The 24,249-nt window shown below is 41.1% G+C and overlaps 1 protein-coding gene across 1 annotated transcript in view; it reads left to right on the forward strand.

Moving 5' to 3' along the window:
* The window catches only part of brinp1 (bone morphogenetic protein/retinoic acid inducible neural-specific 1), a 132,286-nt gene that overhangs the window by 68,245 nt on the left and 39,792 nt on the right, over positions 1-24,249 (forward strand). Inside the window, exon 4 of the mRNA XM_034096529.2 lies at positions 16,348-16,517. Coding sequence (XP_033952420.1) covers positions 16,348-16,517 — 170 coding nt within the window. The remainder of the gene's footprint in view (positions 1-16,347; positions 16,518-24,249) is intronic.

Below are 24,249 nucleotides of genomic sequence, written 5' to 3' on the forward strand. Positions count from 1 at the left end.
CGGGGACTTGTGAGTATCCCCACACCCGCCCGGCGCCTCACACCTTGAGCAACTCCGGAGAAGAATAGAGTCCAACCCCTATCCAGAAGTAAGGTTCCAGAGCCGACGCTGTGCGTAGAGGTGAGCCCAACCAGATCCAACTGGTACCGCTCCACCTCCCGCACAAGCTCCGGCTCCTTCCCCCCCAGAGAGGTGACGTTCCACGTCCCCAAAGCCAGCTTCTGCCGCCCGGGTCTGGTCCGTCGAGACCCTCCGCTTTCACTGCCACCCGTCTGGCAGCGCACCCGACCCCATCGATGTTTCCCGTAGGTGGTGGGCCCGCGGGACAGAGAAGCGGAGGTGTTGCCCACGTTGCCTTTTCGGGCTGGGCCCGGCCGGGCTCCGTGGCAAGCCCGGCCACCAGACGCTCGCCGACGAGTCCTCCTTCTGGGCCTGGCTCCAGAAGGGGACCCCGGGCTTCCTCCGGGCCGGGTATCCTCACTTCTTGTTTTTCCTTTCATGAGGTCTTTTGAACCAATCTTAGTCTGGCCCCTTGCCTGAGACCAATTTGCCATGGGAGACCCTACCAGGAACACAAGGTTCCAGACAACACAGCCCCCAGGTTCATCAGGGCACACAAACCTCTCTACCACGGTAAGGTGCTGGTTCTTCAGAGAGGTGGGGGGGGGGGGGCAGCAGCCTCATCCGTGGCCGAGGCAAAGCAGCGGGTGTGGGAGAAGTTCGGAGAAGACATGGAGAAGGACTTTCGGGCGGCACCAAAGTTGTTCTGGAAAACTGTCCGACACCTCAGGAGGGGGAAGCAGGGAACCATCCAAGCTGTGTACAGTAAGGATGGGACGTTGTTGACCTCAACTGATGGAGTGTTGGGACGTTGGAAGGAACACTTTGAGGAACTCCTGAACCCGACAACTCCGCCCTCTATGTTAGAGGCAGAGCTGGAGTATGACGGGGGATCAACGCCAATCTCCCGGGGGGAGGTCACTGAGGTCGTCAAACAACTCCACAGTGGCAAAGCCCCGGGGGTGGATGAGATCCGCCCGGAAATGCTGAAGGCTCTGGGTGTTGAGGGACTGTCATGGTTGACACGTCTCATCAACGTTGCGTGGAAGTCGGAAACGGTACCGAAGGAGTGGCAGACCGGGGTGGTGGCCCCCCTTTTCAAAAAGGGGGATCAGAGGGTGTGTGCCAATTACAGAGGCATCACACTACTCAGCCTCCCCGGGAAAGTTTACTCCAAGGTACTCGAAAGGAGGGTCAGGCCGATTGTCGAACCTCAGATTGAGGAGGAACAATGCGGATTCCGTCCTGGTCGTGGAACGACGGATCAGCTTTTTACTCTCGCAAGGATCCTGGAGGGGGCCTGGGAGTACGCTTATCCGGTCTACATGTGTTTTGTAGACTTGGAGAAGGCGTATGACCGGGTTCCCAGGGAGTTACTGTGGGAGGTGCTGCGGGAGTATGGGGTGAGGGGGTCTCTACTCAGGGCCATCCAATCTCTGTACTCCCAAAGCGAGAGCTGTGTCCGGGTCCTCGGCAGTAAGTCGGACCCATTTCCGGTGAGGGTTGGCCTCCGCCAGGGCTGCGCTTTGTCACCAATCCTGTTTGTAATATACATGGATCGGATTTCGAGGCGTAGTCGTGGGGGGGGGGGGTCTGCAGTTCGGTGGACTAAGGATTGCACCACTGCTTTTTGCAGATGATGTGGTTCTGATGGCTTCATCGGTCTGCGACCTTCAGCACTCACTGGATCGGTTCGCAACCGAGTGTGAAGCGGCTGGGATGAGGATCAGCACCTCCAAATCTGAGGCCATGGTTCTCAGCAGGAAACCGATGGACTGTCCACTCCAAGTAGGGAATGAGTCCTTACCCCAAGTGAAGGAGTTCAAGTATCTCGGGGTCTTGTTCTCGAGTGAGGGATCAATGGAGCATGAGATGGGCCGGAGAATCGGAGCAGCGGGAGCGGTATTGCAGTCGCTTTACCGCACCGTTGTGACGAAAAGGGAGCTGAGCCGGAAGGCAAAGCTCTCTGTCTACCGGGCCATTTTCGTTCCTACCCTCACCTATGGTCATGAAGGATGGGTCATGACCGAAAGAACGAGATCGCGGATACAAGCGGCCGAGATGGGTTTCCTCCGCCGGGTGGCTGGTGTCTCCCTTAGAGATAAGGTGAGAAGTTCGGTCATCAGGGAGGGACTCGGAGTTGAGCCGCTCCTCCTTCGCGTCGAAAGAAGCCAGTTGAGGTGGTTCGGGCACCTAGTTAGGATGCCACCTGGGCGCCTCCCTAGGGAGGTGTTCCAGGCACGTCCAGCTGGGAAGAGACCAAGGGGTAGACCTAGGACCAGGTGGAGGGATTATATCTCTTCGCTGGCCTGGGAGCGCCTTGGGATCCCCCAGTCAGAGCTGGTTGATGTCGCCAGGGAAAAGAAAGTTTGGGGCTCTCTGCTGGAACTGCTACCCCCGCGACCCGACCACGGATAAGCGGGAGAAGATGGATGGATGGATGGATGGATGGTGTTCCCCCAAACTTCCACACAATACATCATGTATGGAAGTATGAAGGAGCAGTGTGTCACCGCACTGTCACAAAATGTAATACTAACCAATTGAAAATAGTTACATTTACATTGGAAACTTCTTGTAGATATCACTGTTAGAGTAGTTATCTGCCAATAGGACAGAATCATTCCTATACAAATGCAGTTTGAGTAATTCACTTAATATATTCACTTAACACTTTAATATAGTCATTTTCACTTAATACTCTAATATAGTCATCTTTCTGCATTCAAAACTAAGGAAAGCTGTACAATTTGACATGATAATGAGGAAAAAAGGCCTCCGACAATGCAGATATTTCTTTGATCATATCAATTTTAAGATGGGGGTCAAGGCTTAATATTTGGGAGCATAGTGTCCCTTGCCCCCTTTCAGGAGCCCCACTGGATTAGCTTTGATCTGAAATATTTGTATACAAAGCTTGTTAGCTGGCTGTCCATCTCATAATGTTCACATAGAAACTAGCTGTCAATAGGAAATATCAATCAGAATAATTATCATTTCTTGCAAAAATCTGTCACAAAAGAGGTTGCACATTTAAATTCAGGTGTTGTTATGGCAACGTCAGTGGCCAAACAGCCACATTTAATGCTGCAAATATGTTCAAACATGCTGTCGACGTGAAGCAGTGGCAACTATGCCACCATTTCAGCTGACTTTTTCTCAGAAATACTGTCAAATAATATCCATATATTTCAGTGCTAGGTTGATGCTTAGCTAAGCTAACTATGAAACACTTTAACTGACAGGACTCAGGATCAACTGTGTACTGTAAGGTAGCTTCTAGCTTCATGTCGAACACTGACAGTAAGTCAACATTTCCCAGAGAGCTTTCTTTGAAATCACCAGGTAACGCTAAAAAACACAACATTTAGATTGTATGACAAAGTGTTTATTTAATATATCTGGCTAGCTGTAGCTATAATTTATGCTTTGCTTACATGTTGACATAACTTGTAAGTTTACTGATATTTACATACCTTGTTCACCTGGCTCAGGTGGTGGCTCTGGGGTTGTTGTGTGAGCCACCACTTGAGAATTGCCGTCTTTTTTATTAAAAAAATGTCTAATGTCCATCTTCAGAAACTCCGCGTCCGCGGCTGAAAGTTTAAACACTGTCACAGAGGAGAGGTACGTACCTGTCAGCCAATAAAACACGTTTATTTCCATGCAACTCTCTGATTGGTCTGGTGGTGTCTTGCCTCTATTGCATTCACTGAACACGGGAAATTACAATCCCGCCGTCCTCTAGGTAAAGTACGGTTAATGTATTATATTATTGAGGGAGAATTTGTCCGGGGCTAAAGAAAAAACATCCGGGGCTAAAGCCGTAATGAGATTGATGCTTCTGTTTGCTCCGCGATGAGGCGCATCCCCATAGTGAGACATCTCACTTCATATTCCTCTGAGAACTGGGGTTACATAAGTAACCTATAGTTTTGAAGCCATGGCAGAAGCGTCAGCCAATCTAATCATATGCCAGTACAAGCTCTAGCCAATCAAACCGCTGCTTGTATGTCAGGGGCGGGAGATTCATGTGATTGGTTGTTGGTCGAGTCACCGAATGCAAGTAGTCGCCTTTGCTTATTTTGTTATGAGATGTGAATTACTGTTCAATTGAGTTGATGTAATAATCATTTGGTTTCTTTTACATTAAAAAAAGGTCTTATGTTTTTTTTCGGGGGGAGGCCCTTTTTCCACTTTAGAGCAATAGCCCCTCCAAATGTCTGTGCACGTCCCTGTTTATTACTGAGATTTATCTTCAAGAACTGACGTATAAAAGAAAAATAAGATTCAATTAGTGCATAACTGATGTGGGAAGAAGCCTTCACAGAAGCTAGTGTTTACAGATAATCTTTTTTTAATCAAGGGTACATTGTTATTTTTCTCATGAAGACTTCTTTTAATGTCTTTATTTTCAAATATGGAAAATTCACGTCATTGTTTCAACACATATCCTTTCACACAACTGGAGCCGCTACTTGGCAATGTTTCACGCATACAATGCAGGGTTGGAGTAAACATGTGAATAATCTTAATAATTCTATCTTTGAAATGCAGTTGGCAAAGAAAGAACAGTAAGCCGCCTTCATGTGTCCCTCAGAGCTGGAGATAACATAAGAGATTGGAGGAAGAAGCCATTTATATTTAGACTTCGACAGCAGGGGTGCTTAACTTTTATTTCGGTAATAACATCCAACGTACTGAAATCGTCCATTAGAGGCATTTATTCGCCTTTCCACAGTGGGTTCTTGTTATTGATAATTGGACTGCATTTAAATTGTGAATTTAAGGGGATTTATACATTTGAAATAATGCTTGCTTTGTAATCTCATAATCAAATGCTGAAATATTCAATACATTTGTCATGTTTTCCCCTCTTTTAAGTGCAATACTGTGCAATACAGACATACATGGGGTATCATTGTTTTTGTATTAAGCAAGAAAGATAATTTAGTGTAGTAATAATGGTCAATTTAGCAGAAAACCATTGGCATGGAGATCCTTTTCTATTATGTATTCTTGTGAAGCACTTTGTGATCTTGCTTTATGAATGGTGCTAAATTAAATATATTGTACTAATTTACTTTTGTCTGTATTGATCTGTCCCTTTGTCCAACAATAACAGAACAAATTCAAACATTTATTTTATGTCAGTACTGATACTTCAATTAGAACCATTGATGCTTAAGCAGTTAGCGAAGAAAGTGGATCTGGAAGGACACTTTCATTTGAAAATGTTGCAGTCTACTTAATGTCTAACACTAGGCTTTAATAATTTAGCTAAACTGTGCAGAGAAATATCAGGTGTGACGGGTTAGAGTTGCAATATCGCATACACCATTCCGTAAGGGGATTCGTGCTGAGACACGCATTTTGGAAATTGGAAATACAATATTGGTCTGAAACATTATATGAAGGTAAAATGTAATTAAGTGTGTCTAAGCCAGGGACAATGAAACTGCCACCAATGCACCAGGTGGCTCGAATTGGACAAATAAGCCACAGAAATAATCCCAGTATCATTTTCAGCCACAGCATCCTCCCTACTCGCATCAAATTGCATCCCCTTATATTTGTCCTTTTTTATTTACATGCCCTGTCTTTCATTCATTTGTAACCTTTGCCTCATCTTCTCTATCTCTGAGTTATCACCGTATTATCTATAACCTTGAGGCCATCTTGTTTCAAGATATGGGTCTGTACACTCTTATCTCAGTCTTGGGATTGCCCATTAAAGAACTCTGTTATATGAAGCAGGTAATGTGCACAGCAGGCTGTGATGAAGTGGCAAGAAGAGGCTAAATCTCTCTTTAGCCACCTACACTTTTTGGTCTTAAGAGCCATTATACTCGAGAGGAAATAAATAAATGCTCCTTCGCACAGGAAACTCAGAGTTGAGGGTCAATTGTGAAAATCCCCATTAGACATTTCTTCTGAATGAGTAGAAATGATTATATTGCATGACCATGAACAGTTGTTATGCCACCTAGATTCTTTCCAAATCTCATTTTGTACCCTTATGGTTATACAAGGCAGAAAATGCACATTATTTTTCTTTTCTTCAGGTTCCCCATCTCTATCTGGCTGAGTGAAATATTACTGATTTAGCTGATAATCACTGACAAATATGGACCTTTACGGATGTATTTGGGTAGTATCAAACCCACATAAAAGATATATTTTGATCAAACTTTTTAGCTAATTTGTATTATTTTATGTATATTCTATTGTAAACTGCAATATCTGACTTGGATAGTTTTTTTTGTTGATTACTGATTCATACTGAAGTGACAAATACACAGCGGCACAAGCTGAGGAGTGCTATTTGGTGTTAATGGTACATGTGTGGGTCACTTTAACTGAGCTCCCATAAGGAGGGTCTGAGCTCCTATGAAAGCAGTGAAATCATACATCTGTGGGGGTCGCTAATACATTACCAACAACCATTATTTTAATCACAAATAATGCATGTGTCAATGTAATGAGTATTATTTACATTAGCGAGGTAAATAGGCTAAAAGAAAAACATGTTTTCCAAAAGAACTACACATCGTATTCTCTCTTGAATGACAATATGCCTGCACTTCACCTCCAAGGTGTGCAATACATTATAGCTCAATCTATGCCTGTGAGCTGCGCGAGCTGAGATGATGTGTTATGTGGGAGGCGTGTGGTGCAGTGGTTTGTGCGTTGGTGTTCGGATCAGGCGGTCACAGGTTCAAACCCCACTGCAGTCGTTGTGTCCCTGGGCAAGACACTTCACCCCAAATTGCTCCTGTGGGGATTGTCCACAGTATTGAGTATGTAAGTCGCTTTGGATAAAACCGTCTAATAAGTGACATATAATGTAATGTGGTGTGCGTAGTTGAACTTTTTCATGTTTGTAGCAAGTAGAGGGCTGCTGCTGCTGTGTGTGTGTGTGTGTGTGTGTGTGTGTGTGTGTGTGTGTGTGTGCACACGTTACTTTTAAAGAACCCCATACAACTCGTTTGTTATGTCCCAAAGACACACAATAAGCTTTTTGTTGAGTCAACAAGGGTAAGGCAACTTTTAAGGTTATGCACATAATTGTCTGCACCGGAACAAACTGGTGGGGTGGGGATAGAGGACGGGTTCTGCGGTCTCCTGTGTTGACACACTTTTTATGTCCAGCCATCCACCCTTCCTTTTTCCCTAAGACATTGTGCCACAGTAAAACGTCCCACTTCCTGTGCCTATGGCACCGACAGACACTGTGCTATTGTTTTTTGCTGAGGACACTCATTTAATCCTTTCAACGGATTATACAATGCCATCCCTTTTACAATGTTTGAAACCAAAGCCCTAACTTAAGTAAAGTATTAGGATTCTACGAGAGGAGTTTGACCTTTTTTTATGTCCTTATCTTGCTGTTCGTATTTTATTGTCCCTTGGCCTCTTTTCCTGTCTCAAACAATGGTGCCCGTGGTGCCTGGAAGCACTTGGCATCAATGCCCCCAGAGAACAAAAAACTGTTTGTGACAATAGCCTTTGTTTATGTCTGGATTTATGGAGACACTCTTTACTGAGAATAAAGGTTTATAGATCTAATTCGTATTTGACTGGTTGCTAATGCTGAAGGAGAGGTAAAGAGTGCTGCGGGGGATGACTCACTTCTTCTGCTGCAGTTGTTACACTTTAACATTTTTAACGTGTAGAGCACAGGTTTATTGCAAGATAACATGGCAATAATAGTCATATTGATATTGCCATCTTTAACTTTTGTCATCTTTGCAAGTTGGAATCAAGCGGCAAACTCTGGGGCAGAGCTGGGAAGCGCATAAGGAAGTGCCACAAACTACAGTCCATCTATTGGCCGATAGGGGATGGCTGCAGAAATGAGCAATTTCCATAGACCCCCATGTTAAAATTCCCAACTTTACAGCAGAAAAAAACATGTTTCTATCCCTGGATGCAATAAAAAAATATTCGGGATATAGTTAGATTCCACCTTCATGACAATGGATTGGGGAGTGACTTTTTTTATAACGCACCCCTTTTAGTTATATTAGTTCTTAACGTTTTTGCATAAATTAGGGCGTGGTCACCTTGAGTGACAGGTCTCTGCGGTGACTGCTGCTTCTAGCTTTCTGTCCCTCTGCTAGCTCTGTTAGCTCGTTAGCTCCTGGATGCTACAGGGGCTCAACTGCGAGGCTGATCCGGGGAACACCGCTTGAACTCGGAAGTGTTTGTTGTGTTGGTGCCTGGTGGAGTATTCTTCATTTAAATATCAGACTTATCTTATGCCGCCTCTTTGCCCTTATTTGGAGCAGGCTGGAGCAGGCTGGAGCAGGCGGGAGTTAGGCTCTGACGTCACTGTCGAGACGGCAGCGGCCGACTCCGCCTACTAAGGGCTTCTCAGCAACTCTGCAGAAACCTATGGGTGACGTCACGGACACTACGTCCATTTATATATAGGCCTATACAGTCTATGGTTGGAATATGGTAATTTAATACTATTGTAAGGGTGAACATTTAAACAAGCATTTAAGAGAATAATATTGTCTGCTACTGACTGACAGCATCTGCCGGAGATGTTTTAGGAAATAATGATCAATTATCTGCTGCTTTTCTGCCGTCCGAACGTTTTAACTACCTCGTACCTCCCGAAGCGAAGTCACTGGCATATGTGGAAGCTTTAATGTAGGCATCAAGGGATATGTATTTTGAAGTTCAACACATGACCTGACTGCATCCTGTGTGCATGCTGTGCGCGGAAAACACTTGAAGCCAAACCAGAATGAACACATCTTAGACTTCCCAACAAAGGAGACCACGACTGTGAGTCGATGCCTCAGCATTAAACTGAGTTCTAAAGCTTAAAACTGAAATAATACATAAAAACTGTTTGACATAGATGTTTGACGTCTTTGGTTTGCCTGCAGCCACTGAGAACAAAACTGAAGGTGCTTATTGACTATAGAAGTCAAACCTTTGTGTCCAGTCGATGCACAACAAAGGCTGTGCTGAGTATAAATGCAAGAGGAAGGTAGTGCTACCAGAAAAGGTGTGAAGGACATGCATTTGCATTTTACTAGAGCTAAGCTAAAGCTGTGAGGGTCATATGTCACCCCATCTGTCATTCCCTCTGCATCATATGTTTGAAATCAGTTTTACACTTTGAGTGAGAACGCTGCTCTCTCGCTGTGACATCTGTTGGTATCCGTGCTGAGGGGGAATTGAGTTTGGAGAGACGCGAGATGCAAGTGTTCATTTTTAGAATAGGTGTGAAGATTAAATTGACTAAAACTACTTTTTATAAATGTCATTGTCCAGTATGTTGGGCTTTAGAGGTCAAAATGACACACCACCAACTCTGAAATAGGGATTTTGTAACGTCTGATTAAACAACATATAACTACTCTGATCTTGAAAGAACTTTACGCATCAAACTGATGTCCACAATCACGTTTATTCTCTTCTTTGTACAATCATGAAACACCGTGAAAACGTGTTCGCCTAGTAGACCAGCAGTAGAATTACGTTATCACATCATTGACACTTTTAGCGCCCTTTTACTCTCTCACAAACACAATATAAACATCCGGGGCTAGAGGTCACATGACTTCCGGAAAGACAACTCTTATCATTTTTACAAAATAAAACAAAGTTCAAGCATACATTAAACACTCTTCAAAAAAAATACAAAACAATAAATAAGGGACCTTTGAGCGTCAGCTACAACAACCACTATGGTGACAAGTTCGAAATACAACACCCAGCATTATCGAGAACACAGCACAATCAACTTCTAAGATTTCCCAAAATATATCACGGCTGCAACAAGTCCTCCAACTCATACGACCAAATGGGTCGATTGTTTAAGCCCTTATTACGACCAAATATGTCGTTTGTTCACGCGCTTAATACGACCTATAATTACGTTTTAAAATTGTCGGCCTCTAGTGCTCCCGTTCAATGCAAACGTTACAGAGGGTTGTTTATTCACAAATAACCCTCTCTGTAAAATCCTAAATTGTAGGATAGTTTGGCCATTAAAACGCTTTATGATTAGATTTCTAGCGAGAAGTATATATTGTACTTTTAGAATCCACGTCCAGTCGATATGTAGGATCTATAGTTTGATAGATATTACGAAGATGATTTGAGGTTTCGTCAGGAGAACGTGTATATGCGGCAAGCTTCCATGTAAAGTTACGGGTTGAAAACAGTATTTCCGGTCTCGCCGTTTTCATAATAAAACCAATGATCAAATTATTTAACAGTGATATCTGCACTACTCATCCACTAAAAAACATCAGTTTATCCTAGTTAATTATACGATATTGATTGGTTTAAATTGTGTACAATGCTTTTGTGTTTTTCCCATAGGTTTTTCTCTTTCGATTCTGAGAGACACATTTCTGTTTTCAGAGGTTTTGATAGGCTAAAATCACGCCGCAATGCACGTCGGGATATGGTGTTTATGTGATATGAAAACGGAAAACATTAAAAAAAATTATAATAATACTTTATTCCGAGTGTTCTTGCTTTTCTCTTTGAAAGTCATCACATAACGGCATTGCAATACACGGTTCGGCTGCATTACATATTACATATCTGCCCTAGATATGTATTTATAGAGCCCTGATCAGAAGACCTTTTGACAAACTGGAAGAGATGCCGCCAAAACTGAATACGTGACGTGGACCATAAATATATCAACAATTAAACAACATCTTCCATTTCTTTTCACACAATACGTCTCCTTGCAGTATCAACACTAATTCGGCTGACTTTTATATTTGATCCAATTAGTAGATAGTCTGTATTTACACCATAACGGTGCACAGCTGATAGAAAGGGACTTTTTTGTAGTTTTCAAAGATATTACTGATTTTCTGAACTACCTTTCCAACTCCTCATGCAGTTGACTGTTACAGGTCTATACAAGTTCATGGTACAATGCATAAGCTTCACATCGAGAGACTGAAACTGTATTTTCCTTTAACGTTCTGTTTTAATTTCACAATAAAGTTTATAGTCATATTATGTACGATATTATTATGTTTTATTAACTAGACCACTGGTCTAAACCGCACCTAGTGGTTAAAGCGCGTTATTGAATTTAGTTGTTGAATAAGTTATATTTGATGAAAACATTTAAATATTAAGAGTAGCCTACATACAAAATAGGGGTCAATGATAGAAATATAGAATGGAAAATATCAAGAAGATACTGTAGTGATCTCTAAAATAAAACAGTTTAGTGCAGGACGTCCAAAGATATTAACAGGAGGATGTGCAAAACAGACAAACTGATAAGGCTGAATTTTACTCAGGTGTAACTAAAGTCTGATTTAAGGGTTGTTTATATTTCACATCATTAATCAGAATCTGCAAAGTAACAAAAATAAATGTAGTAGAGTAAAAATACCAGGTTAACCTCTGAATTGTAGTGGAGTAGAACAAAGTAGTACATGCTGCTGTAACAAAAACATTTCCCAACTTGGGATCAATAAAGTATCTTAACTTAAGATAATCGATGGCTACTGCCATATTTGCTAAATGTGCATCTGAACCTTGACAAGTGCATGTTTCAGGCTTATCAATTAACAACAGGAGGGGTCACAGACATAAGACCAGCTGTTAAATAAAGCTCTTCTGACCTTAGCTGTCATGTGGTATTAATGCTGCCCATTATGGACACAAGCAATTTTCACCCATGTATTAATTATATGTTTTACATTTGATAACACCAATGTGTTTCGTATCCCCTAAACCTCCAGGGATGTATACAGTTTAATACTGGCAACTTCTAATTGTGGGAAATACGAAAACGTCTTTTAAAACTACATTTCCCAGTAGAGACGTGCCATAGAACATGTTGCGAAACACACAATAGCCAGCAAGTGTAATTCTGGGGGGGAGGGCTGGACCCGTCCAAGTCCAGTTTTGGAAAGTCTGCCGTGGTTCCATTCCATTTCAAAGAGCTGTTTGACAGCGTAACCTTGTCGCACTGCCACTCCAATATCCAATCACAGAGCTTGAGGGCTAATCACGGGGTTTGTAAAGCAAGGCGGATGTTGTAGTCCCAAACGATAGCTGGGGATTCTGGGTAGTGTAGTGTCTTCGGAAACTCTGTAGTGTCTAAACTCCGAAAAAACAATTTCTTTCTACGAATCGAAGGTTAAAAACACAAAAGCATTGTACACAATTTAAACCAATCAATATTGTGTAATTAACAAGGATAAACTGATGTTTTTTAGTGGATGAGTAATGGAGATATCACTGTGTAATCATTTGACAGTGTGGGGAATACTTCCGGTTTTATTATGAAAACTTCGAGACCGGAAATACTGTTTTCACCCACGCTAACTTTACATGGAAGTTGCCCCATATACAGTACACGTTCTCCTGGCGAGACCTCAAATCATGTTCGTATATCTATCAAACTGTAGATCCTACACATCCACTGGACGTAGATTCTAAAAGTACAATATACACTTCTCGCTAGAAATCTAATAAAAAAAGCGTTTGCAATCGTCAGGAGCATGTTGTTTCTTACACGACCACTAGAGGTGCTACACTTTAAAACGTGCCTCTGGGTCGTATTTAGCTGCTGAACAATCGACCTATATGGTCGTTTTTTGTAGGAGGACAGGCTGCACAACTGACAATACCAGATCATAAAAGGTTGCATAGCCTCATGATTTGAAGAATGGTACATTTTATCGTTTAGTATCTCTTATTTCCGTTTCAATAGAAAAAAACGATTTGTGTCCACATTTTCTTGGTCTCGCTTAAAGGTCTGGAAATAACCGTTATGACCAAATAAAGCTATCACATGTAGGAGGGACTGTATCTCAGCTGTGAGGACTCATTTGCCCTCCTACTCTCTCCTGCATACTCAAGACTATGACTGGATCGGAGACCTCTTCAGCACCCCAGTCTCATGCTGTCAGCATTGAAGAGGTGGAAGTAGTTTATTGAAATGATTTGTGGTCACTGAAGCCTGAGGCTAGAGTTCATATGCAGAGCCCTGACTGTGCCCTGGGTTGTATTGGAAGACGACCCTGCAGCTGTTGATGCTACCTAACTCTTTTTGTACTTGTTCTTGTCATGCTGCCAACACAACATGCACAGGGTATAATTGGCCATTGGGACCGTGGCTATCTCAAAGCAACAGCTTCACTTTCAGAATATCTCTTGCATAAAGCAGGGACAATCGAGTTATGGTTGAGTAGAACATTGGTTGAATTCATTCCTCTACTTATTGGAATGTATTATGCGTTTGCAGTTGTTACATTTTTTTATTTTAGGAATTATATACACCTGTTTTTTAAGGATAAATTATAACAGTATAGTCAGAGATGGTGTTTGTAAAATGTCTTCCTGCTTAATGTAAAAAGTTAATTTGCCTAGTCGGGTTTCTTCCTCTTTTGTTTGGACATATTTGAAACATACACACAATTATTGTAAATGCTAAACAATCACAAAACAATTATTATTTTATGCCAAGCTTCCCAAAAGACTTACGTAAAAATACATTAAAAGAATAACGCATAATACGTTTCAATGTGTGTACATATTATGTTCCTCTGAAGGGTGGTATTCGTATAGAATAAACAACGATAATAACCATTAGCGTCTTTCCGCTGCACGGTATAAAGCGGTATAGTTTAATGTGCTCCATAAAGTGACCCACACATGTACCATTAACACCAAATAGCACTCCCAGCAATTCCATTACTTTTAAACCATACTTGCCCTGCTAACCTTCATTGATATCCACATGCTTGCACACACAAAAAAGAAAAAGATACAAATGTACATCTGTAGGAGACACCTTTGCACACACACTGTTCGAGGTGAAACAGTACATTGTTTTAAAATACATCTGAGCTGTAAACACATACGCTCTGCATGAGCTGATTAATTCTGGCAGTGTCCCAGCAAGGAGCCCCGTAATAATGTAACACAATGTATTACTTACAGAAAGGTGCACGCTGATTAATCTTTTAAAGCCATGGAGGAAATGATTTAGCCAGACCAGCAGCAATAACCACACAGTATTTATGTACAGTGAGCCTCCTTTATGCCACACTAGGACGCAATGGAGATAAAAAGGGCTTAATGTGAGACCGTTATTCTTGCGCAGTAGTGTAAGTCAAGTGTGTGTAAGTAACTTTGCTCACCCCGAGGGTAAAAGGGCATGGCAGCGTCAGAGAATGGGCTCTTGTCCCTTCAGTGCTTCTACTCTAACCAGGCATGAGACATTTGCCCTGACTGCTACCCACCCTTACACATGGTCACCACAAGTTAAGTGACCAATTCCAATGCATTGCTAGGGGCCGAATAACCATTCACATCACTGGAAACCTGAACATATGTGACATGCTCTTGAAAGAGTTCCAGGCATAAGGTTTGCCATTTGAACAGTAATCTTCAAGGGCAAGTTTGTGTGTGCTCGCGCGGGAAAATGTCTGTTTGCTTTGTATGCGTCTGTTTCTGCTCGCGGGAGTGAGAGATGGGAAAAAACATGATGTGTAAAGGATGAGCAGCTCAACCATTTTTATTGAGTCAACAAACAAACATGCCTTGCAAATTGGAGAGATTGTCTGGTGCTCTATAAATATGTGGCCCTGTTACTGCTTGAAAAATCTCCATTTGTAGCACGCAGACGCTTACTGAACGGTCAGTGGTTAGGTTTAAGTACACCCCCTCACAGTTCTCCTGTGGACTTTCAAACTCAACATTCTGTACATACTGTACACACATCTGGTGAGGCTTAATTCATAGATATGAATCTGGTCATAGTACCGCATTAATGGAAAGAGATAAAAGACATGCTGATTTTTATGTGTCCATAATCCTTAATATCCACAGTAGTTGTGACCTTATTGCAGATGAGCTGGATTTAAATTCACTTCAAACTAAAGGTGGATGCATTTTCACTTTGCCTCAGCAAAAGAGTAAGAATTTCAGGTACCACTAACGGCCCGTCCACACAGCGGCGTGCGTTGAAGCTTCCAACGCTTCTGCCCATTCACTTTGAATGGGGTGACGTCACTTTTAGCCGAACTGCATCGTGGGAAGCGGCGGGGAGCGTTGCTGGCGTGGCTCGCTGCAAAAGTTGAGTAATGTTCAACTTTTGACGCCTCTGCAGAAGCGTCAGCCAATCGAATCATATGCCAGTACAAGCTCTAGCCAATCAAACCGCTGCTTGTGTGTCAGGGGCGGGAGATTCATGTGATTGGTTGTTGGTCGAGTGTCAGACACGCCCGCCGGCAAGCATCAACGCACGCCGCTGTGTGGACGGGCCGTAAATCTACATTTTTCAGAAATTACAGCAACAAGAAACAAAGATAACAATGGATCATTAGGAGTGTTTGGCTCAAATCTGATTTCTAAAACTAATTTGGCAGATACGTATGCCAGCATGACACCAAACAGATTGCTGTTGATTCAAGAGAAAACAACGTGGCATTTAAAAGTATTCTTCTTTGGTTTAAAACCATTGTTCGAAAGAATAGAACAAGTAGTGGTATGGAGGAAAAGAGAAAGAAACAGAAAACAACCCTGTAGGCAGTGTTATTATCACCAGACGGGTCAGTAATTACATTTTTAACCATCCGCAGATAATTTCATTTATTTTCCAGAGGAAAAATGGGATAGACTCTGGTTATCTAGGAACAGGCTACACAATGCCGCATTACAGTTAAACAGGTACAATCCCTCCCCTGTGACTCCTAATTAACCTCCTGTACTCATTGCTATTTGACTAATTTCTCTGCACTAATGAAATCTCTGCAAACGGTTATGTTATTTTCAATTTCTTTGTTTACCTTCAATTTGCCTTTCTCTGCCCGGGGGAAGCTGTGGAAAAAAGATACCGGATGCAATGTATTTTTTCTCCACAGGATAAAATTCCTGTGGTCTTGAGGTACTAATTCTACATCGCTAGACCTCTCATGGAAATAATACCATCCCAATAGGGGTAAATCCGGGGACATTTCTGGGGATGGTGCCAGCTAGGGATAAAGCAGCAAATACAGAGACTGTTCCTGGAAAACTGGGGCATCTGGTTTCTCAAGCTAAACGTGCCTTCTCTGATATTCAGACCTCTGTCTTATCCCTCCTGTTAAGAGCTCTATTGGCTTCTGAGATAAGCCTGCATGGGACAATTCTCACAAATGAAGATGTCTACTGTACACTCACAATATGTAATACTTTACTTGTTAAATCAAGTACTTTTTTCCCCCAAAAAAACTTCAAAGGCAGATCAATAATATTAAACTTGTTTTTGTTTCCTTGTGATCCCTTTAGGAGAGGAGGCACTGACCATGTACCTGGCCAAAAACAAGCTGGACAGGAAGCTTGTCAATGCAACTCAGAACGTGGAAGCCCTTCATCAGCTGGCCTCGTCCTACTTCATCGACCGTGACGGGACGATGAGGAAGCTGCATGAGATCCAAATTTCCACCAATGCCATCAAGGTTTGTGCATATTGAAGATGTGCGATCAAATACAGTTGAGATTACTGACAAATACTATTTTGACAACTGGATTTAAGAAAAAATAGGAATACAGTTTTTTATTTATTTTTTTACCATAATACATTTTATTACAATGAATTTATTTTTTAGTATTCTTTGCTATTTCACCTTAATTTGACAAAGAACTGAAGAGACACAACAACACACGAGCACTTGGCCTATAAGAAAACCCTTATGAGTTTTTATGATCTGGTTGGATCAGGTTATTGGCAACCAACACAACATGTTTAAATCTAAGCCAGAATATCCTGTCCAGAAAACAAAAACATGGTTTACCGTCCTCCGCATAAACCATGTGATTTCACAGTCACATAAACACCTTACTCTCACTTCCTCCAGAGACAGATGGCTGACTGTGTAATACAAATAAATGTAACTTAAAAACTAAAATATCTAGAAAGTGCATCTAAATGAGATAACATCAGCATAAGCTGTGCGGTAGCTTTATACAGATAAGCTAGTTTTAATACACAAGCTTACATAATTAACATATTGCACAAAGGTACATATAAAGGGGAGTAGGTGTTCACAGAAAGAAACCACCAGTGTGAGTGCGGAATGGGAGCCGATTTAATGTAATACTTTAATTTAAAAACATGTAACTGAAATAGCGGTCTGATTCTAATCACATACTTCCTGTATGGATAATAATTACATTTCAGGGTCAGATGAGCACGGTTTTAAACTGAACAAATATAAATGTTACCAAGCTGCTTAAAATAGGTTTTTCATAAACGTAAAAAACAGGGACAGGGTACAAAGATTTTGCCTTTTGAAAAAATAACCTTTATTTTGAAGCTGAAGACAGTCACCTCTTTCTGGATGCCTGATGTTCAGATTGTGTGAGTGCACTGCCTGCAACTGCTTGCCGGCTCTGGTCATTCACATGCTCATTCCTCCAGGGACATCGAGGAAACAGGGCTGGTGAAAGCAACTGTGAAGTAGACATTTTATCAATTTAATAGGACGGGTGGCGCAGTGGTCTGTGCAACTGATCATCAGATCAAGGCGGTGCTGGGGAACTCCAGTTCGAAACCCGCTCCTGCCGCCACTGCGTCAGGCCGTTGTGTCCTTGGGCAAGACACTTCTCCAGGATTTGCTCCTGTGGGTATTGTCCACAGTACATGTATGATACTAATGTGTACTTGTAAAAGCGCCTCGATGACTTTGAGGCGTGACGGTGTGGCGCAGTGTGCTGTGCAATGATCATCAGATCAAGGGGTGAAACCCGCCGCTGCTGCATCTGTAAAGCCGGTGTGTCCTTGGGCAAGACACTTCACCTGAACTTGCTCCTGTGGGTATTGTCCACAGTACATGACCATTGCATGTATGATATGTGTAATGTGTATTTGTGAAGCGCTTTGAGCATCTGGAAAAGCACTATAATAAAATGTAAGGAATTATTATTATTATTTAAACCACATCAGATCAGAGTTTAAAAAAAAACCTTTCTCCTGAGCAATGTTCAGTAGGAAGCCCACATGTTTGTTCTAGTCTCAGGCTAAAAGGGAGGTGGCATCAGCTTGGATAATAATCAATATGAGAGCGGCATTTTCCCAGAAATTGTGCTTGATATTGGTATACAAATATTTAACATGAATATATCCGTATACCAATACATAATATTAGTCAGGACAATACTGCTATGTCCTTGCTGATATTCAAGTAGTTTGCAAAGCAATACATACCCAGAAACTACACAAATAAAGTCAGAGCCAACCTGAACATGCAACATGGCTTGAGGAATGTCTGAAGATGTAAACTTGATTAACAAGTCAGCAGTTCAGCAGCATAGACTGTTCGCTCCCAGTATAGCTGTGTGGTCCCGGATAACCCAGAGGAACCAAGCGTTGATTATCAAAATGCATCAGTGTATTTCGAGAATGTATTCCACCCAAGTATGTCCACTTATAAGTAAATAAACAACATACATCACATCACAGATAAAGAAAAAGGGCTATGTCTACAAGTGCATTGGGAGAAAAAACAAAACAATTATGCAAATGTCATTCAGCCTCTCTTTTAACATTTGCAATCCTGACTACAATGTGTTCGTGTGCCCTTCTGCTACAATAAAACAACTACTGCACTGGGGATGAAAGAATGGAAAACATACCACTTTATCAACTAATGTATATATTTTCAAATGAGTAGGTGGGAGAGAATACATTAACGCACACACAGTTGAAGACTCAGTAGCAGAGAAGTGCTGTGTTGATATGGAAACAGGGTCAGAAATCCTCAGCTAACAAAGCCTGCAGGTTGTGTTGTAGGTGTTACCTGCCACAGTCAAATTGAACCTAGACTGAGTGAGTTAGCTCGTGTTCATTTCAAGCTCTGGTGAGCATAATTATTTAGACTTCTCTGGGTCTGAAATAACACATTGCTGCAAAATAGGCTGCACCTTATAGAACTTGGAATGTCACATGATTGTATATACCTTAATCCTTAACACGTGTTACTTTAATATTCAAATCAGATTTACTGAGAGATTTAGCTATTTGGGATTATTTGAAGAGACATGTGTTTTAAGGATTTGTTTTTTATTTATCTGGGGACTCCTGATAGTGTGGGTTCCAATAAAGCACACATTTATACTGCTGATTAACTAGTTGAATCCCATACTTAGAGCCTTAAAAATGCAATTTTACAATAAAAGTATATCAACAAGGGTAAAGATGCAATTAATCCCACTATTAGCATCACCATCCATTTTAATCTGATTATGGAAACGATGCCAGTAAAGTCTCATCTGAGGCTTAGATTAATGGGTTGAATTATTCAACCATGACGGCATGAATTGCTGTTTGAAGTTCTTATATTCCATTTGATTGAATTCAGATGTCTTGGGACTACAGAAATGATAACTTTAAGTTTTACTAACTTGAGAAAAAAATCCTTCAGCAAAATGCCTGAACCGAAATCTAATCCATTGGGGCGAGCTTTTTAAAATCATGCTCATTCAGCACTATAGGCGGTTGCAGAATAAGCAGCCAATATGTTTGCTTATTGTATTGGTGTCTACAAAAACTGCTAGTTTTTCTCATAGCAGATCAGCAGTAGTGTTGGCAACCTGGAGGCATAATTAGACACAGACGGAATATAGAGATCCATGAAAGCTAATAAAACATATCTCTCCTCTCTACATCACCAAACCTCCTCAGGACTGCCCATTCTGCCAATCGTTTCCATGTCTTCATCCCAAGCAACAGCTGCACGCCTTATGCCCGTCTCGCCTGTGGGTCTGGCTAAAGTAGCATTGAGTAAATGCATTTTTAATTCCATTCAGCTATAACATGCCGGAGAACAGAACCATCGCTTAAATGTCGCAACCTCTTTATTCATAACCTTATCTGGCTATTATCATACAAGACATTGCTTACATGGATTAAATAAGTGCTTTTTCTAGACATATTCTTGGAATATGGTTGACATTTTACATAACGCTGAAACCCCGCAGCTGATGCCATGCACCTGCACCTGCACATGCGCACCTGCAGAAAAACATTCACCCACCAATGCTCCACTTCCTTGTCTTAATTCAAGGAGTACCTTCCTAGCTTTTTGTCGTTGTGAGTGACAAGTGGATTAAGGGGCTCTGGCAGATGAGACTCCAGGTAGCAGGAAGTCAACCATGACAAAATTAAGCAGACCTGACAGTTGCTGCTGAGTCAGTATCTGAGGAAAGCAAGGCAGGAGGTGTTGAGAGGAGAGAGTATCCATACAGCACACTCACATACACATACACAAGGACACACAAGTGCACAAAGTTAGTCCAAAGCGGAGTGGACTGCATGTCCGCTTATCTAGACCGATGGACCTGAAGCATATGTCAAGAGGTGACCCTTTGTCTGAGTTTGGTAAAAGGGCTAGGGGTGAATCAGTGATAAAGTACAGGTATTCAAGTTAGTTTATGATTTAGACTACATCTATTGAGTGTACCACCCTCCTAAGGTTAGTAATGACTTGTTTGAGATTGAAGATGAGTCCTAACAGGAGGAAATTACATTACATGTTACTTGTTAGACGCTTTTATCCAAAGCGACTTACATACTCAATACTGTCGACAATCCCCACAGAAGCAATTTGGGGTGAAGTGTCTTGCCCAGGGACACAGCGACATGCTGACTGCAGTGGGGTTTGAACTTGTGCCCCCCTGATCCGAACACGAACGCACTATTCCACTGTGCCACACACCTCCAAATAGCAATACAATAGGTTTGCTCTATTAAGTACTACAAACATGGCCCTGTACACATAGGGTATACACATTAGGGATAGTGCTAATGACGGTGCACTTACAGTGTAGCGCTCAGGTGTTTCCATTGTTTACAGTACAGCAGCTGTACTCTGTATTCTTAATATATATTTACAGTCATTCTATGGCCTATGTAAAATTGAGTTGTTTTTTTCAGTTTATATTGTGCTTACATGATGCATATTTCTAGATACATTTGACTATGGAGCCATTATTGATAGGTGAATATGAATATGTTTATTTTTACAAACACATCAAAGGCTCAATATGAAATGTCCCTGTTCACAATGTCTCAGTGCAAACTTAGATATGACCAACATTTCTTGCAATTTTTCTCGACTATGGGAAGAATCGTAATGTGGAAAATACAGTTAACGGTGAAATGGGAAGAATACATTGTTGAGGAATTATCAGATGATTGAGTTGGCCTAGCCTTCAGTAATGGGCAATCACATTTAGTTTTCTCATCTCATTTAAAAGCAGCAGACAGTTTCCTAATAGCGGCACCTTCTCTCAAAAGAAAACTGTCACCTGTCTTCAACGCTATAATTTTCATTTCATTATTTTCATTTCAAGTCGCTTTGGATAAAAGCGTCAGCTAAATGCAATGGAATGTAATGTAAATGTAATGTAATAAAACTTGAGAGCTATATGCATGGCTATCAGTTAGCATTTTGATGTGCATAAAGGAAGATTCTGCAAAGGTCGGTACTACTGTAGATGATTATCAAGAACGCATATTACCACATAATTGTGCAGCACATTATAAATATATTAAATTTTTCAAATGACAGGTCCTTAGTACATCTGCACCTACTGTGTAATCATGATGTCTTCAGATAGCACCATCGTCATAATTGTAATAACATTAAACATTGCCAAGATTAAAGTCAGAAGCATTTCAATCAATTTCAAATGTGCTGCAAGTGTTATAATACAATAATGAATACCTTGAATCTGGTTACATGTTTGTAAATATTCTTTAAAAATCTCCATGCCTGTCAACCAATAATGGACAAGGCTGGACTTTATCGTAGCCATCATCTATAAATAAAGGCAGCCTACATTGCAGTTCTCCAGTCACGTCGACAGCAGACAGACAGTGATCAGAATGTGCAGAGGAAGCAGAGTCCAGCAGAAGGAACGGATCTATAAACACAGAGAACAAGGGCTTTGCTCCTCCAATATTGATTCAGTATGGCTGTGAGACCTGCTTTGGAGTGCAAACTTACAATCGGGATAAAAAACATTGTGTCAATAGAGCCGAAATGTTTCAGACATTTCCTGTCTGCTAGTAAGCAGGTTTGAAGTTGTGTCTATTTTGTTCCAATGGAATATTGTGTGGCAAGTGCAATGTTGGCCTCATGATAAGTTCATTTACCAGCTTTAAACACTTTGTACATGTTCAGCCACTTGGTTTGTGTTTTGCAGACAAAATGTTAAAACACACACGTTCATTGACTTTTCTTTAAATCATGATGAAGAACAAAAATAATCTTCAATTCAAACTATATTTAAAGAGCATTGTACAAGTATGATAGTGTGCTAAATTAGTTTCTCTTATACTTGATTTCCTAAGCGTCAATAAGGGAAGAGTCTTCTTTCAGTCAGTATTTCTGTATGCCCATACATTAATAAGCACGTGATTGCAGTATGGCGTAATGCAAACTTACTGATGCAAGCTGATTATCTTATATTTGATCTCCTGACACTAGATACATATATACAAATATGTATGTTGTCTTCCATCAAAGATGTATTTCCAGCAATGATAATTATCAGCCTGAGGCAAACACCAGGGTACATCAGAGTCTTTGCCATATATTACAAATACGTGCTATTAATATTAACCCTGTTTTGACTTAAACATAATATTTTTGAAAGATTCACAAAAAGAAAGTTTAACATGTAGACGAATCACAATTAAAAATCCAACTGGCTTGATCATTTAAGTGATAATGACGACACACTGATAATGAAAGCACCTTCACAGCTTGATGTGAGAACTTAACACATATTGCTTCAATAAAAAAACCTCAATTGTGTTCCCTACAAATGTCTTTCAGCGCTTCTTAAGGAAAGCTCCCGAGGTTGGTTTGTTCCCAGTTGTTAAGGTCCATTAGTGCAATATAAAAACACAGCAATACACTTACCACAAATGGCTCGTCGCCTGGTGTCACGGAACATTTTAGGCAGGAGTCCTAATGCTAAAACAAAATAGTAAAATGTGTTACCTCCTCCGAGAAAATGTAACATTTGGTTTCGGTGGATATGTTCTGATATTCACATACTGTATAGCATTGTACATTTGAATAGAGTGCAGTGTGTTGTTGAGTGGTATTGTATAGTAAGGACCACCGGAGTCACCAGCATCAAACTAGAGTCATTAGCGGGTACACATACATGCTGTTTAATATGTTGCAACTCAGCAGCTATAGCTTGCAACTGATGTTAGCAATTGACCTTGATACATGTTTATTTGGTCACTTTGTTAACAAGCTAAGGTGTATGTCAACATAAATAATAACTCTGGAGTAAAGCTAATGTTTATACAGTGTCTGCTCTGTCTATGATAGAGTTACTATCTGACTATACTGCGCTGACATTACTGTGATGGTTAAAACATATACAAACAAGCCACTGTGGGTTTTCTTCTTCTATGGATTGGTATTTTAACGAGTAAATAGACTAATAGGGGGCACCATCATGAAACCAAGAAATGTAGAATACAATTCTATATAATGCCCCTTTAGATTAAAATATGGTTTCTGCAGTATATCAACAACAACATTTATGCTTTGTAAAATGCAAGTATTATTTGATTAACTGTGTCATTATCAGACTACTAATGAGGCAGCAGAACAGTGTGAGAACATCAGGGCAGCCAGCAGGACATATAACAATCAGTCTTTGATGACATCAGAGACTGATGCCAAGCTTTCTCATTATAAACTCAGTCGTCTTTTCATCAGCGAGAAATACAAACAATGATTTGATTGTTATTGGACTCCTACAGGTTGCTCATGCTGTGCAAGCTGAAATGGTTTGGAAAAGTGAAAATATATTTATAGAGTGCTTTTAAGGTCACGTATAAAATTGGTCCCTAAAGAACACAGATTGTATTGTTAATAAAATGTATAACTAATAATACATATCAGTAATAAAGGAAGTGTCAAATAATAGACAGCTTTGAACAATGAGGAATAGCTATCCCCCGTGTGTGCGTGTCCTTTGTGCCGGATAAATCTATCCAATTGCTTGCCACTAAATGTGTGGGCTGATAGACTACGTGCATAGTGGCTGTCTGAAGTTATCAAACCTTTCATCCCTGATACCCCGTTCCGTCTCCCTGAGCCGTTGCACTGCTTAAGAGGTCTTAGCTACATGTGAACATTAATCAAAACCAAGACATCT

This window comes from Pseudochaenichthys georgianus, chromosome 12 (genome assembly GCF_902827115.2).
Source record: "Pseudochaenichthys georgianus chromosome 12, fPseGeo1.2, whole genome shotgun sequence".
NCBI lineage: Eukaryota > Metazoa > Chordata > Actinopteri > Perciformes > Channichthyidae > Pseudochaenichthys > Pseudochaenichthys georgianus.